The sequence below is a fragment of the Scheffersomyces amazonensis genome (genome assembly GCF_036850825.1).
Source record: "Scheffersomyces amazonensis strain UFMG-HMD-26.3 chromosome Unknown RJT21scaffold_1, whole genome shotgun sequence".
NCBI classification, from domain to species: domain Eukaryota; kingdom Fungi; phylum Ascomycota; class Pichiomycetes; order Serinales; family Debaryomycetaceae; genus Scheffersomyces; species Scheffersomyces amazonensis.
Window position 1 is genome coordinate 792,110 of NW_027042741.1, and position 17,962 is coordinate 810,071.

At 29.8% G+C, this 17,962-nt stretch overlaps 8 protein-coding genes and 1 non-coding gene across 9 annotated transcripts; 4 read left to right on the forward strand and 5 right to left on the reverse strand. All coding sequences in view use genetic code 12, as the record gives it.

Moving 5' to 3' along the window:
- Positions 1–58: 58 nt before the first annotated feature.
- ECM38 (Ecm38p) lies at positions 59–2,275 on the forward strand (the record flags this gene model as incomplete). The annotated part of the gene is made up of 1 exon (XM_064879720.1): positions 59–2,275. Exon 1 carries the CDS (start codon positions 509–511, stop codon positions 2,273–2,275), a length of 1,767 nt encoding a protein of 588 aa, XP_064740721.1. The 5' UTR covers positions 59–508.
- A 104-nt stretch (positions 2,276–2,379) lies between these two features.
- On the forward strand, positions 2,380–3,369 carry RJT21DRAFT_137032 (uncharacterized protein; the record flags this gene model as incomplete). The annotated part of the gene is made up of 1 exon (XM_064883284.1): positions 2,380–3,369. One exon carries the CDS (start codon positions 2,380–2,382, stop codon positions 3,367–3,369), a length of 990 nt encoding a protein of 329 aa, XP_064740722.1.
- A 129-nt stretch (positions 3,370–3,498) lies between these two features.
- Positions 3,499–4,698, forward strand: RJT21DRAFT_9545 (uncharacterized protein). The gene has a single exon (XM_064885712.1). The coding sequence runs from the start codon at positions 3,599–3,601 to the stop codon at positions 4,583–4,585; it is 987 nt and encodes a 328-aa protein (XP_064740723.1). The 5' UTR covers positions 3,499–3,598; the 3' UTR covers positions 4,586–4,698.
- On the forward strand, positions 4,698–5,765 carry RJT21DRAFT_9542 (uncharacterized protein). Its single transcript, XM_064885711.1, has one exon. It carries the CDS (start codon positions 4,811–4,813, stop codon positions 5,675–5,677), a length of 867 nt encoding a protein of 288 aa, XP_064740724.1. The 5' UTR covers positions 4,698–4,810; the 3' UTR covers positions 5,678–5,765.
- On the reverse strand, positions 5,762–8,517 carry OSH3 (oxysterol-binding protein related protein; the record flags this gene model as incomplete). Its single annotated transcript, XM_064885642.1, has 3 exons — positions 5,762–7,802; positions 7,887–8,200; positions 8,321–8,517. The coding sequence occupies 3 exons, from the start codon at positions 8,515–8,517 to the stop codon at positions 5,794–5,796; spliced, it is 2,520 nt and encodes an 839-aa protein (XP_064740725.1). The 3' UTR covers positions 5,762–5,793.
- Positions 8,518–9,660: 1,143 nt separating this feature from the next.
- On the reverse strand, positions 9,661–11,300 carry RJT21DRAFT_117012 (uncharacterized protein). The gene has a single exon (XM_064880550.1). It carries the CDS (start codon positions 11,231–11,233, stop codon positions 9,737–9,739), a length of 1,497 nt encoding a protein of 498 aa, XP_064740726.1. The 5' UTR covers positions 11,234–11,300; the 3' UTR covers positions 9,661–9,736.
- An 89-nt stretch (positions 11,301–11,389) lies between these two features.
- On the reverse strand, positions 11,390–11,461 carry RJT21DRAFT_t29. Its single transcript has one exon. It is a non-coding gene; the product is annotated as a tRNA-Gln (tRNA).
- Positions 11,462–12,033: 572 nt separating this feature from the next.
- Positions 12,034–13,716, reverse strand: FTR2 (Ftr2p). Its single transcript, XM_064880551.1, has one exon. The coding sequence runs from the start codon at positions 13,443–13,445 to the stop codon at positions 12,273–12,275; it is 1,173 nt and encodes a 390-aa protein (XP_064740727.1). The 5' UTR covers positions 13,446–13,716; the 3' UTR covers positions 12,034–12,272.
- Positions 13,717–14,062: 346 nt separating this feature from the next.
- On the reverse strand, positions 14,063–17,815 carry IRR1 (Irr1p). The gene has a single exon (XM_064880552.1). The coding sequence runs from the start codon at positions 17,785–17,787 to the stop codon at positions 14,233–14,235; it is 3,555 nt and encodes a 1,184-aa protein (XP_064740728.1). The 5' UTR covers positions 17,788–17,815; the 3' UTR covers positions 14,063–14,232.
- Positions 17,816–17,962: the final 147 nt, after the last annotated feature.

The following is a 17,962-nucleotide window of genomic DNA, read 5'->3' on the forward strand; positions in this document are numbered from 1 at the left end:
CTTACGTAATCGAGAAAGCCAGGCAGGCCATAGATAGTCCCAAGCTTTATCATTACATGTGAATTAAAAATGGTATTGTAGTATCATTTATAAGCTGAAAGTTATATATATTGTTTCTTTCAATATAGGAGAAACTATAGCCCCACAGTCCGATGTATATTGACTCTGTTAATGCCAAGCTTACTTACATCTCGTTAATTGTAGCAGTTACACTCCGGCATTAAATACTAATTGGATTTTTTCACCGGCCCTGCGGCTAACTGGTTAGCGGTTCCGAAACTTTGCGGCTCCTCCAAAACGACATAGCGATTACGCAAGATCTGACTATAAATACCTCCTCCATATTCTTATTGTGTATTTTAAATTTATATTGATAAGAAGAAATTTAGGCATATAGTAATTATTTGTTGAATTTCTTCAATTGATACATTTTTCTATATCATTAATTAAGTTTTTCCATTAATTAGAATTATATTTTAGAGTACCCCACAATTTTTGTTTTTTCAATATGGCTGTTGGTGAAGAATTTATTAAATTTGCCTCAAGAAGATCAACTGTATATTCAACTAAGGGAATTGTTTCTTCATCTCAAAGTCTTGCTAGTGCTGCTGGTCTTAGAATCTTACAGAAAGGAGGAAATTGTGTTGATGCAGCAATTGCTGTTTCAGCAGCTCTTGTCATAACTGAACCTGCTTCAACAGGTATTGGAGGTGATTGTTTTGCTTTATATTATAAATTAGACGATAAAAATGATCCAAAGAGTGGAAAAGTCTTGGGATTAAATGGTAGTGGAAGAGCTGCTAAGAATGTCACTCCTCAAGATGTATGGAATGAACATAATAATGGTAAACCAATGAAAAGAATTCCTTATACCTCTGTATTTTCTGTAACTGTTCCAGGTGCAATTGCGGGTTGGAATGATGCTTATGAAAAATGGGGTTCTGGTAAGGTTACCTTTTCTGAAATTCTTGAACCTGCCATAGAATTGGCAGAAAATGGTTTCCCAGTTGCTGAACTTGCATCAAGAGCTTGGAGAGGTAGTGCTAAAAAACTTAAAGCTCAAAATCCAGATGCTAAAAACAATGCCCTTTTATTTGATGGGGAAGGTCCTAAAGAAGGAGAATTGGCTTTTAATAAACCAATTGCTGAAGCATTAAAATTAATTGGTAAGGAAGGTAAGAAAGCCTATTATGAAGGACCAATTGCTGAAGCCATTATTAAAACCACTAGTGCAAGAAATCATAAATTAACTTTGGATGATTTAAAAAATCATACATCTACATTCGTGGATCCTATCAATCTTAATTTCCAAGGTTATAATGTTTGGGAAATTCCTCCTAATGGACATGGTTTAGTTGCTCTTTTGGCTCTTGGGATTGTTCAAGAGCTTGCCAAATCCAAGAAAATTGATCTTAAGGAATTGAAACATAATTCTGCAGAATATTTACATATATTAATTGAAGCAAATAAACTTGCATTCTATGATGCCGATGAATATGTTACCGATGAAGCCTTCAAGAATATTCCTATTGATAAATTATTAAGTCCAGAATACTTGAGTACGAGAGCAGCTTTATTTGATCCTGAAAAATCTCTTGATGGAAATACCTTGAGTCATGGAATTCCAGATCCTAAATTTAAATCTGATACAGTTTATTTCACTGTTTCTGATTCTAATGGTGAAGCTTGTTCTTTTATTAACTCTGTATATCAAGGATTTGGATCTGGTATATTAGTTGAAGATTATGGATTTTGTCTTCAAAATAGAGGTGCCAACTTCAATTTATCTCCTGGGGAAAATAATTGTTTAGAAGGAGGTAAAAGACCATATCATACAATTATTCCTGGAATGATCACTAATTCAGATGATTCTTTGTATGCGGCATTTGGGAATATGGGAGGTTTCGCTCAACCTGTATGTCATGTTCAACATGTACTTAATTTGACATTATTTGGATTTACTCCACAACAACTGATAGACTCACCTAGATTTATTCTTGATTCCGATGGTAATCCAGATACTGACAGAGGAAAGGGGGCTGATGGCCCAGCTAGTACTCCTATTACTATTGTTAAAATTGAAGAAGGTATTTCTGAGGAAGTTATTAACAAATTGAAAGAATTAGGCCATACAACAGAACTTGTTACAGGATACGCTAGAGGTACATTTGGTCGTGCACAAATTATTAAGAAAGAAGTTAAGGAAGACAATAAATTCGTTTACGCTGGTGGTTCAGATCTTAGAGGTGATGGAGCTTCAGTCGCTTTCATTTAATTAGATAAAAATAATAAATATCCAATTTTATAGATTTTTCGCGTGTAGTATTATTTTGCAAAACCTTTTGCAACCATTAGAGAGTGAGCGGTAAATAGTTAGTAATGCCAGAAATTGATAATTCTATCAACTATTCTGATAAGGAGAAAGTTCTGCCTCAAAGGGACGAATTTGAAGTTGAAAATGCCTCAATTGTGCCCGTTTTGTCCAAAGGTTATACAGAAGATGGTTGGGGTATCATTTATAATATGAATAGTACTAATTGGAACCTTAAAATATTTGTTTCAGTTCGAGCTAGAAGTGAATGGAGCTCATATTTGAATTTAGTGAAGTGCTCTCATGCTATTAATGAGAGACGAAGACGTGGGTTTGGTATACCATTGTTAACAACATCTCAGCCTTATTTTTCTTTTCATACATTCTTCACTGTTTACAAAACTTTCATCGACGAAGACTATTTCCTTAAGAGAGGATTTAAAGAAAGAACAGACCAGTTTCAGTATTGTCAAGTTTCAAGATATTATCATTGGGGATATACATCCTATGTCCTTAAATTCACTCCTGACCCTGATGATAGCTCTAAAGATTTTGAAGTCACCATGTTTAAACATTTTATTTTACCTATCACTGATTTTGAATATCGTGGAGAAATTTATAGATGGGTAGAGAATAAAAGTATCCTTCCTCGTGGATATTATTATAATCTTTATAAGTTAGAAAATGGAAGACCTTCATTGGCTCAACATTGGAATAAAGAAAAGCACACAATAAATATTTCTGAAAATAAAGGTAATCCATTGATTGGTGGGTATATCTGGAAATTTTTTAATATAGCAAACAGATATTGTCTATCAGAGTATATCTCTCAAAACCATATAGCCACATTGAGTGATGCTTACATTCTTAACAGAGAAAATGCTGTCCTCACAATTAATTCGACTCATTCTAACATCGATAGAGATAGTATCCATTCAGTTGATTTGGATAATACAGTTTTTATTTGTGCGGGGCTCGTCATCAAGAAAATAGAAGAGGCTATTGGAACCGATAGAAAACGGCAAGAAGCGAAAAGGGTTCAAGCTAGCCGAAATTAGGTCATTTGTTGATAATCTTGATGATTGTATAAATTCAATCCCTTTAATCACTTAATGAACAAGTATTGGCTGTGAAAATAAAATATTTAAAAAAATTGAATGATCATACGGCGCACGCATGCTGAGTATCTCACAGCCTTATCAATGAAAATACATTTTTATATATCTATCTCTAATCATTTCTTCTTAATTGTATTTACATGAACTAAGTCAACAAATTGAAAACACAATGACTGCCCTTCCCTCGTATAGTACTGCTACCGGTACATCCAGTAATCGAAGCCTGCAACCAATTAGTGGTTTTAAGGGTTGGCAATTTGTTATCTGCGAGCGTATTTTTAGTTCAGATTATACGGTTTTTGTTTCTAAAGATTCAGTTGGGAAGTATTCAGCGTTTAAACATGATGGAAATCATTCAATTACTAAAAAGGTACAACATTCAGGTGTAGGAATTCCATTGTTAAAAGTTGTAACACATGAATTTTCCTTGACTAAGATGCTAACAATATACAAGTATTTCATAAATGAGGATTCATTTCGTCAAAAGGGCTTTGATTCTACCAATGATTGTTATAAATTTTGTAAGGTTACTAAGAATAAACATATTGACTATACTACATATATACTTTCATTCACTCCTGATCGTTTCAATCCTCTGGTAAATTTTGAAGTTGTCATGTTTGCTCATAATGTTTTACCTATTATAGATTATGAGTTTCAAGGGAATTTTTACAGATGGATTAAAAATGGTCCAAGTTCTTCGTGGTACAAATATAACTACATTAACTATTTATTAAATCCTAATCAAAATTGTCTTGCTCGATTTTGGGATAAACAAACTTATAAGATTAATCGTGATAAATCGATTGACAATCCATTATTAGGAAACAACTTTAAAAAATTCTTTAGTTTTAGTTCGAGATATCCCAAGGATGATTACACTTCTTTAATGCAATTAGCTTCCTTGGAGGAACTTGTTTCTTCAGCAGTCCATTCCTATAATCAAACGGCTTTACTTGATGTGTTAGATCTTTACGAACCTTCTGCAGATGTAGTTAAGTACGAAAGCATTCATTCGGTTAACATGGATAGCTTAATTAAGGTTTGTATGTCGCTAGTATTTAAACGTGAGGAAGATATCACAGCAGCTCGTAAAAAAAGAAATATGAATAATTATAGTTATCTGAGTTTTAGTAGCAATTCATTACAGATTTAATATTAGTAGATAGATTACTTATAACAGAATGTAACAGTATTGCTTAATCATAAATTGCGCTTTCATAACTTTTTATTTTTCGCACCTGCAACATGAGTGACACTCCAAGCCCCCTTCCCAACCGAAGACGCTTTTTAGCCGAACTGGGGGGTGGGGGGGTTTATATATAAAGCGAACTATTATTCCTCTTCGAATTCTGTATGGATCTTTTCAATTCTATGAGCTATGTCTGAAAAAGATCCGCCACCATCTTATAGTATTGCTTCTGAAGCACTGCAGCAACCCCATAACTCAAAATGTGAGAACCTTAACCCCAGACTGAGGCGCAATCGAAGTCACTCTTGGAAATTCAAAATTAGAGGTAATTCTATAACAGATGGTATGAAAGTATTTGTTTCGGATGACTCAGTTAATAAATATAAAGATTTTAAGGGAAGCCGTCGAAGTCCTCAATGTAAAGAATTACAAAATTTAGGTATTGGTGTACCGTTGCTAAAGGTTAAATGTCATTCATTTTCATTTCATAAATTTTTAACCATTTACAAATATTATATTAACGATAAAACATTTGCCAAAAAGGGATTTGATCCTGATAAGGATTATTATGAATTTTGTAAAATATCCAAAGAAAAAAATACATATGTATTATTATTTACACCAGATCGTAATAATCCACAAGTAACATTTAAAATTGAAATGTATACTAGCCCTACCATAACCACAATTGAATATGAATTTAATGGCAAACAATACCGATGGATTAAGGATAGCTCTGGTAATCCTTTCAATCAGTACAGCTATTCACACTTTTTAATAGGGGAGAAAAAATTAGCAACACTTGAGGAAGAAATTAACTTAATTATGGGGAAGTCAAAGGAAAGGGCTCAACTCACTGTAGAAGATATTTACGATCATGATGATCTTTTAGAACCATTGAACTATGAAAGTATCTTTTCAGTGAATATTGATGCTTTAACTACAATTTGTATGTCATTAATCTTCAAACGGGAAGAAGATGTAAAAGAAAGACTTCGTCATATGACTGAACAACAAAATATTACTAGTATGAATAGGTTTTGGTTATCAGTTTAGGCTAAATGTGAAAGAATTCTAAGAATTTCACAGCCTTGTCCCTAGTGCATTTACTTTTTTACTTGTATTATTTATTATCATAATTTATATGTATTTTATTTTTTTAAGAGCAACTATTACCACAAGCTAACTAAATCATCCCAGTCTTGATTCTTTCTTCTATTCCAGTAACTCTTTGAGCCTCTAACGTAGACCCATTCCGAACTATCAGGTTCACCATCACCAATCTTTTCAAAGAATTTTGGTAAGTGATCCTCACCGGCATCTTCTAATTCTTTTCTTCTTGTTCTTTGTGCTTCTTCTAATTGAACTTTAAGAGTTTCAGCCTCATCAACATCTCCTTTCAAATATACTTTCATATCTGGTCTTAATCTTGAATCTGTTGGGGCAAGTTTACCTTGTTCTAAAGGAGTAATTTTACTAATTTGTCCAGCAAATGTAGTGAAACCAAATTTCTTAACTGCATTTGGTAATAATTCACCACATTCCCAAATAAGTTTCTCGGTAGTATTGGTCTTCAAAGTTAAAGATTCAGTCCATTTACCACTAACAGTATAAGGTAATTCTTTTTTATTAATACCAAAAGCCTTTATGGTTAAATCTTCTGATCTTCCACTAAACATACCACCCTTAGCAAAGTCTACAACCGCTCTATAACCTGATGATGATTTTATAGTAATAGAAGAATTTGGTTCAGTATACTTTTCACCAGCAATAATATTTTTTAATAAAGTTGACGGATGAGACCAAGTGAAAACTTCATTTGTTTCCTTAACAGTCAATTTAACTACTCCTTTAGTAACAATTTCTGCATTTTTACCCCAAAATGCTTGCTTAGGAGAAGGACTAAAAGTTAAATTCCATTTTGCAGAATCTACAAAATAAGCAAATACAGGTGGTCTATGTGAAACTTTTTCTGAGATTAATCTAATACCTTTATCTTCTCTCACTAATTCAAAAGTTTCACCTAATAATGGATTGAAAGGTTTTCGATTATTTCTCTCTTTAACTCTTGCACTCGATAAATAACTAACAGCAAATGCAGCAATTCTTAAAATTTTTTCACCTGATTCATCGACAAAACTAGGTTGTAATGCATTATCAATTAATTCACAATATTCAAACATTTCACTATATTTTTGTAAAGTAGATATAGGTTCATTCATTGTTACAGGCATAGCAATTGTTGATAAATCTTTACCCACATTTTTACGAACAAAACCTAAAATACTTGGAGGAGAATGATTACAAACTGGAATATCAGATTCTCTTTCTATTGGATCATGAGGTAAAGGATATAATGTTTCATCTTCATCACCTTCTTGACCTTCACCTTCTTGAACAATTTTTGATGTAATTTTGGATAACAGGGGTATAACATCATCATGATCATCATCACCTTCAGAAGAAGAGGATGAAGTTGATACTGTATCAAGTTGATCTTCCAGAATACTCATTTCTGAAGGTGAATCTGCCAATTTAGAATCTATTAATTTTGAAGTTGGAGCAGGAAGATCTAATAAAACAACTCCTGTACTTGTAACATCCAAATAATCATTTGCATCATAAAAATCATTAGAAGAAACTAATGAATGTGCATCAAATGAATTTCTATTACCTGGTTTAACTTTTGAAATTAATGTAGAAATATCATCTTGAATTTCAAGCACAATAGGAGAATCTGTTTGTAATTTCAATTGATCAAATTTACTTAAAATTAATTCTAATTCAGATACGATATGACTATGTTCTAATTCATCAATATTATCTTCTCCTATACCATCTTCATAATCAATACGTTTAATTTCATTAAATGCATCGACCCAAGCATTAAATTCTTTTACATTTAATGCTTTTAAATTCCATACTTCCATTCCTGAATCAATAATAATTTCTCTTGTTTTAGCATTGGCACTTACAATAGAGTGCTTTATTGGCATTTGACCCCTTAATTTATTATCATTTACTCTAAAATATGATAATGTACCATACTTAAAATTAAGAATAAAGTATCTTTTAGTAAATCCTTGTAACTTCTTTCTTCTTTTCTTTAATAATATACTTTGTAATAATTCACCATTTTTTGGTCTTAAAATATTTGGAGATGCACCATTTGGAATAGGACCTCTTTCTTCTTCACTTTCATAAGGAGTATCAATTAATTGAGTTGGTTTAGGTTCACGAATATTTCTTTGACTAGGTTGTCTACCTAGAGAAGATTTTCTTCTAGTAATATTACTCTCAATTATTTTACTACTAAAGAATACTTTTTTACCAGTAGTTTTTGAAAATGAATTATCAAATATAAAAGCATACATACCACCTTTTGTTACTTCGAATTTTCCATGAACTAATTCATTTGCAATAAGTTTATTATAATCTTTAATTAAAGATAAATCAGAATTATTAATATTAGAAGAAATTGTTGAAGATCTTGATTTTGATTTATAAGAATTATTATTTGTTATTTGATTTACTGATGTAACTGATGCTGTTCTATTTACTGAAGTAAGTGAAGTTGATCTAAGACGAGCTGTTGTAGTAGGGATTTGTGGTGGTTGTATAGGAGTTGATAAAGGATCAGTTCCTTCATTATGATCTATATCATTAAAATGATTTGTTGGACTATGTTGAGTTAATGACGCTTGAGATTGATTAAGCAGACTAAATGATACTTCAGAACCATTTAAATTTTCTTTTAAAATTTCTTCATTCTTTCTATAAATTGCCAAATTAATTGACCTTTTCAAAGGTTTAACTTGCCAATCAATAACAGAATTATCTGGGGCATGAACCCATTTAACCAAAAAGTCTTTGGAATGAATTTCCAAAGTTTCCATTTAATAAAGATGGGGAACACTATATAGGGGTTATCAGTGAAAAATTAAATAAATTGATAATTCAACAGTTATTAAAACTCAAAGAGTAATTAACCCTATGCAAATATTTTTGAGAATCTTATTGGAAAATAATTCAATGGCCGACTTAATGTGGTTACTATGAATAACTTTGTTGACGGCTTATTTTGAGTTTGATTTGGATGCGATACGACGGTTTTTTTTTTTTTTTGACACGCAGTGATGATCGGTGGCTGCTACGATAACTATGGAGCTCCGATTAGTCGTTTACCGATAAATTAAAATTAGGAGTAGAAGATATCTTCAAGTAATTGAAGTTATTGTTTTGTTAACAATTAGAATATATGATATATTATTCTATATATATTATACTGTTGGGACCAATAACCCCCAATTCATAAAACGTTTCTCTGTTCTTATGAAACCGATTATTTTCTCGGTCCATGTGAAAGAACATTTTCATACAATTATTTTCTAGCGTCTGAGGGTTCCAGCATTTGTTTCCCAATTTGGTGAGCTAGAGAGTTCTGGTTTCTCGCTGCGAATGACCCCTCACTACTAATTATAGCTACCTTTATATCACTATTAACTTACAAAGTATACATTTCTTAGCTTACAATTTCTTATCTTAACCACATACAATATGTATTGGTGTATCAAGTAGTCGCTACATCCATTTATCAAATTTAGCTATGTTTATAGATTCTAAAGCTTTAATCATATAAATAGGATCTCTCCCAGAAAATGAAGCCCTAATTCGTGAGGTGGAGAAAACCAAAAAAAACCAAATAAACCAAATAAAGCTACCTTTTCTAAGTTTAGCAAAAGGTAAAAACTTTAAGGGCTGGTCGCATTCCTAAAAAATAGTTAGTGGGGCACTATAATACCGATGTTACAATATTCAAGTATATATTTAGCATGAACACCTTTATTTCTATTGTTAACTTACCAATCTCTACACAATGTTAGATACACAGAAACTTGACATATAGGACATATTTTAGGAACAAACGGTATAACTAATAATAGAAAATGCGGTGTTGTAGCAAGTTACCTATAGAGTTCATGCGCAGTAACCACGGTTATTCCCCTAAAAAGTTGAGAAAGAAATTTTTAGTGTGAAATTTTACAGCTTTAATAGTTTTTGCAGTAATTATCATCTTATGATATAATACATGTGCATTCATTAATCTATATTACGTTATAATTTTAAATTTAAGCTTAATCTTTCATCAGAACTACTTCTTGATGATATGTCATACAACTCATTACCTAAATCATCCATACTGTGTAATCCACCATTACCATTATTTCCTGGTCCAACCATACTACCTCCTATTCTAGTACCATTTCTCGTAAACAATAAAAATTGTAATTGTTTTCTTAAACTATTAATTAATACCCTTTGTAAATTAAGATCTTCTTTCATAATAAATGAATCATTAATTAAATTCGTTAGAGCAGTTTCTCTCTCTGAAGAGGCGAGATTCTTAGTATTATTTATGAATGGAATTATTTTGTCATTAATTTCGTACTTTAATCGATCTATTTCAAAATTTAAATAAATCAATTTATCTTGATCTTCAATACTAAATTTATTGATTTCTTCGATTGTTTCGTTATATCCTAGATTCGTTATCTTACCTTGAATAATTGAATCTAGTATCTTGTTGATTTGTTTCTGTAAATAATTGTTCTCATTGGTTAATGAGTCAATTTTATCATTTAATTTTTGCATCGATGGTAATAATTGATTTAATTGACAATTATTATCTTGTAAATGAATCTCCAAAGCTGTCTGATTATTCCCAATCCATTTACATCCAATTTCATGAGCTGGACATTTCAAATGTCCAATTTTAGAACAATTCTCTTCATGTTTCTTTAAATTCTTTAGTGGAATTAAATCATTCAAACATAATTCACATGTTTGGTAATTAAATAAGCATTCTTCTTTTAAGTGTTGGTCTTCAGTAATCTTAGTTATTTTCAGATTACAAAATTTACATTCAAATATCTTGTGAATGCATTCCTCACTATCTTCAGATAAATACCTTCTTTCAACTAATAGATTACAGCGTTCAGTTTCTTCTTGTTTTTCATCGACTTTATAATCTTCTTCTTCAACATGTTCATTCTCATCTACTTCTTCTTGTAGCTTTTTCTTGAATCGACGACCATTACATACTACCCCTGTATATCCACAATCAATCAGGACATGGTGTTCCAACTCCCATCTACTACCTATCCATTCACATCCTCTTTCATGGTTCATACAATAAACTTTTAAATCATCTATTAAATTAATTATCAACAATGGTGTTGGAAATAAATCATTACCATTTGCACTATCAATAGGGGTTCTATCTAATGGACAACATCCTGATGAGTGATCATTACTATTGCCATTATTGTTATTCTTTGACATCTTAAAACACTCAAAAATACATTCTTTACAGAATGTATGTCCACATATTGTAGTTAATGGCTCTATAAATGGTTCTTGACAAATAGGACATATTAAATGTTCAATATTCGATTTATACTTGACATTATTCCTCAATATAGGTTTGATCATACTTTCTTTATGATTAGAATTTTGTAAATTAAATGAAGATCCCGTGGTTCGTAGTTGGTTGGTGTCATCATACTCGAACTCTATAGCTTCTGCTAGTAGCTCATCATTATTTTCACTCATATTTAATATATTTTAGTTCTCTTGTGCCTTTGGGATATGTAAAAAAAATTCTATTGGGATTAAATCAATTATGTATCTAAGATTAACAATTGATATACTCCAGAAATTATGCTGAATTTAGATGTCTCGCACCAGCAAAAAATTATTAAAAATAATAGGTCGTACCCGGATTCGAACCGGGGTTGGTCGGATCAAAACCGACAGTGATAACCACTACACTATACAACCAATTTGGTTGATGAAAAAAGTGCTTACTTTGTCCAAAGCACACAAAATCACGTGTAAAGTCACGTGCTCAAAAAAGTCACGTGAAATTGAATTTTTTTCGAAGAAAAATTGGTATTTTGCAACTGAATAGAAAATAGGGGTGGTATCAATCATTTGTGAGACTTGTCTCTTCAATGGTTATTTTTAATGATATACACTCAACTTGTTGAATTTTCAATTCTATGATACTGGGAAGTAATTTTAAACTCCCTTATATTTTTCAAAAATTTTATGTATAGCCATTTTTTGGCAAAACATTTCCTTAAATTTAACAAGAAACTGCAAAAGGTATCTTTTGTATTCTTTGACTCAATAAATTATTACCTCATTATATATGAAAATCATTAAGTAAAAAACAAATAGGTAAGTTTTTGCTAGTTACGGGCTTCTCTCAATTGTTTTTACAATTAATTATTCACTTTTTGTGAATCTAACTGTTATCAGTATTAATAGTACCTGGAAGATGGAGTAGAAACAAAAGTAAACTTGTTTTACAAGAGAATATATAACAACACTACCATTCTACAATTTAGTTTATTTGACCCCATATATTAAAAAAAAAATCCCCTATAAATATCCCCTGTAATTTAAAAAGTGAATTAATTGACTCGACTCAATCTTTTGGACCCTCATCAGTACTCCATAAATAAAAAATAATAGTAGAATTGATATAGATTGTATTTTTAGATCTCTCATAAATTTTATGTGTGTGTGTGTGTGTGTCTCTTTATAGATTTGATCATAAAGTACTCTCTGCATTAATCTATTTAAATTATTTTTCAATTGGATGAAGTGCTGTCAACTCAGTAGATGAAATTTCATCAGCATCATCTACTACAACGATTTTTCCTTCTTGACTTCTTTTAGCTTTAATTTCTTTGAACAAGAGTTCATGCTCATCTTCAGTCAAACCTGCTTGCTTGGCTTTCTTTCCTTTAATATGGTACATTGGATTCAATTCATTCAATTTAGTACTCTTTAAGAAAGGTAAATGGCCATTCTTTTCTTCGTATAACATTAAGCCAATAATAGAAATGATGAGAACCCAGTACAAATTATAGGAAATGACAGAACCATAAGTAGCAGAATTTTGCCAGCCAAACAAAGCATTAAAAATATCCCAACCATGATCGATATTTGGATTACAACAGTTAACATGCCAAACGCTTCTAGCAATATCATAAGTTCCTGGACCAGAACCATTTTCTGCTGCATCACCACCAGTCTTTTGGGAATATACGTAATTTTCAAAAAACCAAATACCTCTAGAAAACAAACCAGCGGCTATTAAATATAAGAAACAAGTAGAAATGATCAAAAAGATTTGAAGAGATGTACTAGCACCAAAGAAGTATAAGATTGCACCAACACCAACACCTGCCATTAATCCAGTAATCACTGGAATTGGGAAAGATGATGCTGGGGAATTCAACCCCACTCCACCGACAAATACAACTGCTTCTAAACCTTCTCTAAGACATGTTATGAAGGGTAATAAAAACATAGCATATTTCTTAGATAAGTAACCAATTTTAAATCTTTCAAGCTTTTTTGTTGGAGTTTTAATCAAAGCTCTTGCTAATTTAACTCTCCATTTTTCTTTCATTTTATTGATTCTTAACATTGCCAAACCCATAATGGTAATTAATACAGTTGCAATAATACAAAAAATACCTTCCCATAAATCTTCAGATTTTGCCCAAATATCATTCTTTAAAGAATAGAAAGCTCCGATAAAAGCAGCACCAATAATCAAACAGACTAGAACTCCTAGAAATGAACCAAACCAAATTTGTCGATATAATCTCTTATATACAATTGGGTCATCTGTAGCACCACCTAAACCTTGCTTTAAAAAGGCGAGTAAGACGGATACGATTACTGCAGCTTCCAAAGATTCTCTGAAAACCACAAAGAAAATTTGTACGTTAAAGACGTTAACCATCTTGATTTAATTCTTGTTGGATTTGTTTGTCTAAAATTCTTGTAATTTGTTGAAAATAAACCAGCTTTTGAAGGAGTTTTCTTAAGTACAAGTTTGAAGAAAAGTTGAAGTAGAAGAAGGAGGAGATAACAAAAGAGGAATGAGGACCAGGGGAAAAGGGGGTAATTGAAAGCGGTCCAACTATTTCAAATCTTTTGGATGGTACAGTAACATTTTCAACTCTTAATAATTTTAGACTGGAGAATTACCCTCATTATTTATATTCAAAAATCAACCCTTTGAAGTTAAACTTTACGTGCCAAGACATTTTGTTTGCAGCATTTTGTTTTTTATTTTATTTCATTTTATTTTATTTTATTTTATTTTTATTCTTTTTTTATTTTATTTTTATTCTTTTTTTATCTGCTTGTATCTGTTTTATTTTTTATTTATCTTTTTGTTCCTTATGAAGAGATCCATCGGATAACGACAGAGGCTGTGCCTAAATATAGGGGCTAAGACATATAAAGTACTTAATAGTTATTATTAGGTAGGACTATACGACCATTCCAGCCAAGAATTTAAACTTCAATTCATCGACGAATTGTACACAAAAGAGTAAAAGACTTTTATAACCTTACAATTCTTGGCCCATTTTAGTAAAATAGTTTATTTTGACCAATATTAACTATTTATTTCTATATATTGAGCAATTCTATCCAATAGTAAACGAATACTAAAGCCGTTCATAGGAGGTACTAAACTTTAAACCAGAATTAATCTCATCTGATTAATCTGATATATGTTGCTATGTTGCTTCTACTTGAGGAATATTCGTTTGAGATATTGATATATCTCCTGGGAACTCCTGAGCTACCAGATTATTATTCTTATTATTATTATTAGTTACATCACTTGCTGACGTTGTATTTTCTTTTTGTTGTTGTTCTATACCATTTTCAATTTCTTTACTGGCTTCTTCACTTTTAACTAATTTTTCATAAATACCACCAATTTTATGACTATTGAGATTAATTCTGTCTCGAATTTTGGAATGTACAATAGACGAATTAATTAATGAAAATAATTTAACAATATATACACATAATTCCTTTTCGGATTTCCATAATTCTTTAGCTTTCTCTTGTCCATTTTTATTTGAATCATGATTGTTTTCAATACTATCTTCTTTTTCATGGGTTCCCATTTCTACATCACTATTATCAGAATCATCAAAGATACTACTCCTTTGATTTTCTTCATGAGAAACTGTTTGTGATTCAGCTACTAAATCATTATAATTAACATCTTCATCATCATCTCTATCCAAATCGATCAGTAAATTTTTAGCTAATTTAGATTCCTTGTAAAGAAAATTATCTAATAATTGAAATTGAACTTCAGAGGGGATCTTTTCTGATATAAATTTACCCATTTCTTTTGGATTTGTAAAGAATTCATTAAAATTATTAAAGGCATTATCTTCATTATTCTTTATATAGAAGATTTTAACCGATACTAATAAATCAATTAATTTAACCGCAAATAAAGTTTTCAAAGAATATAATTTATCAATACTTTCATTTTCATTAGAAAATTTATTAATATTTTCTAAGGCAATCTTTATACCTTGACTTATCTTATCAAGTACTTTCAGAATACTTTCAATAATATCAAATAAATAATTAAATTCCACATCGATATCAAATCTCTTTTGTTGTTCTTTATCATTTATTTCAATTAATTTTTCTATTTTCCAAGATGTACCAATTAATATAAAATCAAGAATATTTTTAAAATTATTAATTAATTTAGGATATGTTAAATTAAAATACAGAACCAGAGATTCAGAATTGAAAAATGATTTAATTTCAAAAACTGATATAATTCTATAAGTAATTAAATCAATTAATAAATCCACATCTGGAAAATTTTCACTTAAATTAATATAATCAGAATATTTTCTTAATTTAAATATTGGTTCTGAAATTTCCACCAAATAACTAATGGTAATTTTAAGAGTTTTAAAATCTTCATCATAATCATTTAAAGTCAGATCTTGATTATTTTCATCAGGAATATAATTTAAACTATTCTTAATTGCATCAATACTTTGTCTTATATATTTCTGAACATTAACTCTAATTTCAGAACTAATAAGATTAATATTACTCACTGGTTTATTATAATCTTGTAATAATCTATTTAAAAATAAATCAAATCTTTTAATTAATTCATTATCAACATCTTGTTGAAAATTAAAAGTATCGAAATATTCAAGTAATTTATTATTAATTTCATTAAATGAATCCTTTTTATTTAATCCACCAAATACTGTGGAAATATTAACTGCATCAACTTCTAAATAAATTAATTTATTCCAAATTTGTAAGAAATTACTTAAAAGTTTAGGAGATTTTATTGAAATTGATAAAATATTAGGAATATATTCTGCTAATCGAACAAATGTTGTTGAAGATAATTCATCAATCTTTGATTTATTTGGATTATCAAGTAAATTATCTAATGCACCTTTAATAAATGCTAATAAATATTGACGATTTTCAATTTCATTATTTGATAAATCAATGGATTTTTTAAATTCTTCAATTTCAGATTCTTCTTGTTGTAAATTATTTGATAAACTTTCAAATTTAAGTGAAGAAACATCTAATAATAAATAATGAATTAAGAATTCTAAAGTATTGTGATAAAATGGTAATTGATATAAAGATTCAAAAACAATTGATATTACATTCTTAGCTTCAAAATCCTTATAGAATTCCAATTCAATTTCGGAATTATTTAATGAACTTATAAATATTTGTTGGGAATTATGTAATAATTCAATTAATGATTTAATTTTAAAACAATTATCAATTTTAATTTGTTCATCTTGAATATCAAAAATATCACATTTATAATTTTGAATAAATATACTATATTTTTCTTTTAAATCATTAACTAATTGATTATTTGCAATACTAATATATTTTGATAATTCACTTTTAAGTTTTAAATTATTTGATTTTGAAACTTTTTTAGATGAATCAGTTATTAATTGATAATAAAAATTAATAACTTCGGCATTATCAATTTGATCTATAAATCCAAATCTTTGAAATTCACAACATATTGATATTGAATTTAATCTTACATTAATATCTGAATCAAGATTTATCATTTTAATAATTTGTTTCTTATATCTTTCAGTAAATTGTCTAAATCCAATTATCATTGAATTCGAAGTATTATGTTTATATAATTTTAATAATACTTTAGTTATTTCAACTCTAACAGTATTAGTTGGATCAGATAATAACCAACCAAAATATCTTAAGAAAGTTGCTTGAAAAAAATGATCAGGATAAATAATCATGGCTTGACTTAAATATTTAATACATTCAATTCTAATTAATGGATCAATATCTCGATATCTATGACCTAAAGTAATATTACCAATTTCATTAAAATATTCAATTATAGTATTTTTTTGAAAATGATAATTATTAATTGTTTTAGAAATTGAATTATATTTAGCTTTATTTGATTTTTTAGTAGTAGATAATTGACGTTGAGATCTTTCTAATGAAGAATTCACTTTACTAATTATATGACATAAACGATCTTGAATACTAAGAAGAATTATTGTTGATACATATCTTAATGGACGAATAGTACATGAACTTAACGTTGAAATCCAAGTTAAAAGTTGAATCATCATAGGAGATGATAAACTATGTTGTTGTTGTTGTTGATCTTCAAGATATAATAATCCTCTATCATGGGAGATTTGAATAACTTGTTCGAAGAAATCAAGAACATTCTTTCTAAATATTGATAAAGTTTTAAAGGGATATTTATGAGCTTGTTGATCTCCAAAGGCTATTGTTAATTCAGCTACAGTTTCTGATGCTGATTCTAAATTAATTAAATCATGAGCTTGAAATAAGTGAAGAGATCCACAACTTCTTAAGATAAGATTTATAATAGTTTCAATTCCTTCATTTAAATCTTGATTAACTGTATCAACCCATTCAATGGCAATATCAACTATATCAATTTCGGGTTGAGCAAGTGATAAATATAATTCATTTTCTTGTAATTCTTCTTCTAATTGTTCGAGAGACTTTCGAACATTTGAACTTGATTTACTTGTACTTCTACTTTTACTTTTATTCTTACTTTTCTTAGATGGTTGCTTATTCCTTTTCGTCTTGGTGCTACTACCAAAAGTATAAGCTACATCATTATCCAGATGATCTGGATCCGACTCAGACTCAGAATCAGACGATTCTTGATAACTTTCAGTGGATTTATGGATGTTTCGTCTCAGACGCCTTAGACTTCCTTCTGTACTCATATTATGATACTTTCTTACTTAGTACTTGAATATTTACTGGTAATATAGCAATTATTGTAATTAATATATACGCGTCCGTATATGTCAATAGAGAGAAATGTCGTACAGTCCACGACATTAACAGAGATTAAAAAAAGGTCGTGCACTCCCCCTTCTCACTCACAAATTCACTGAG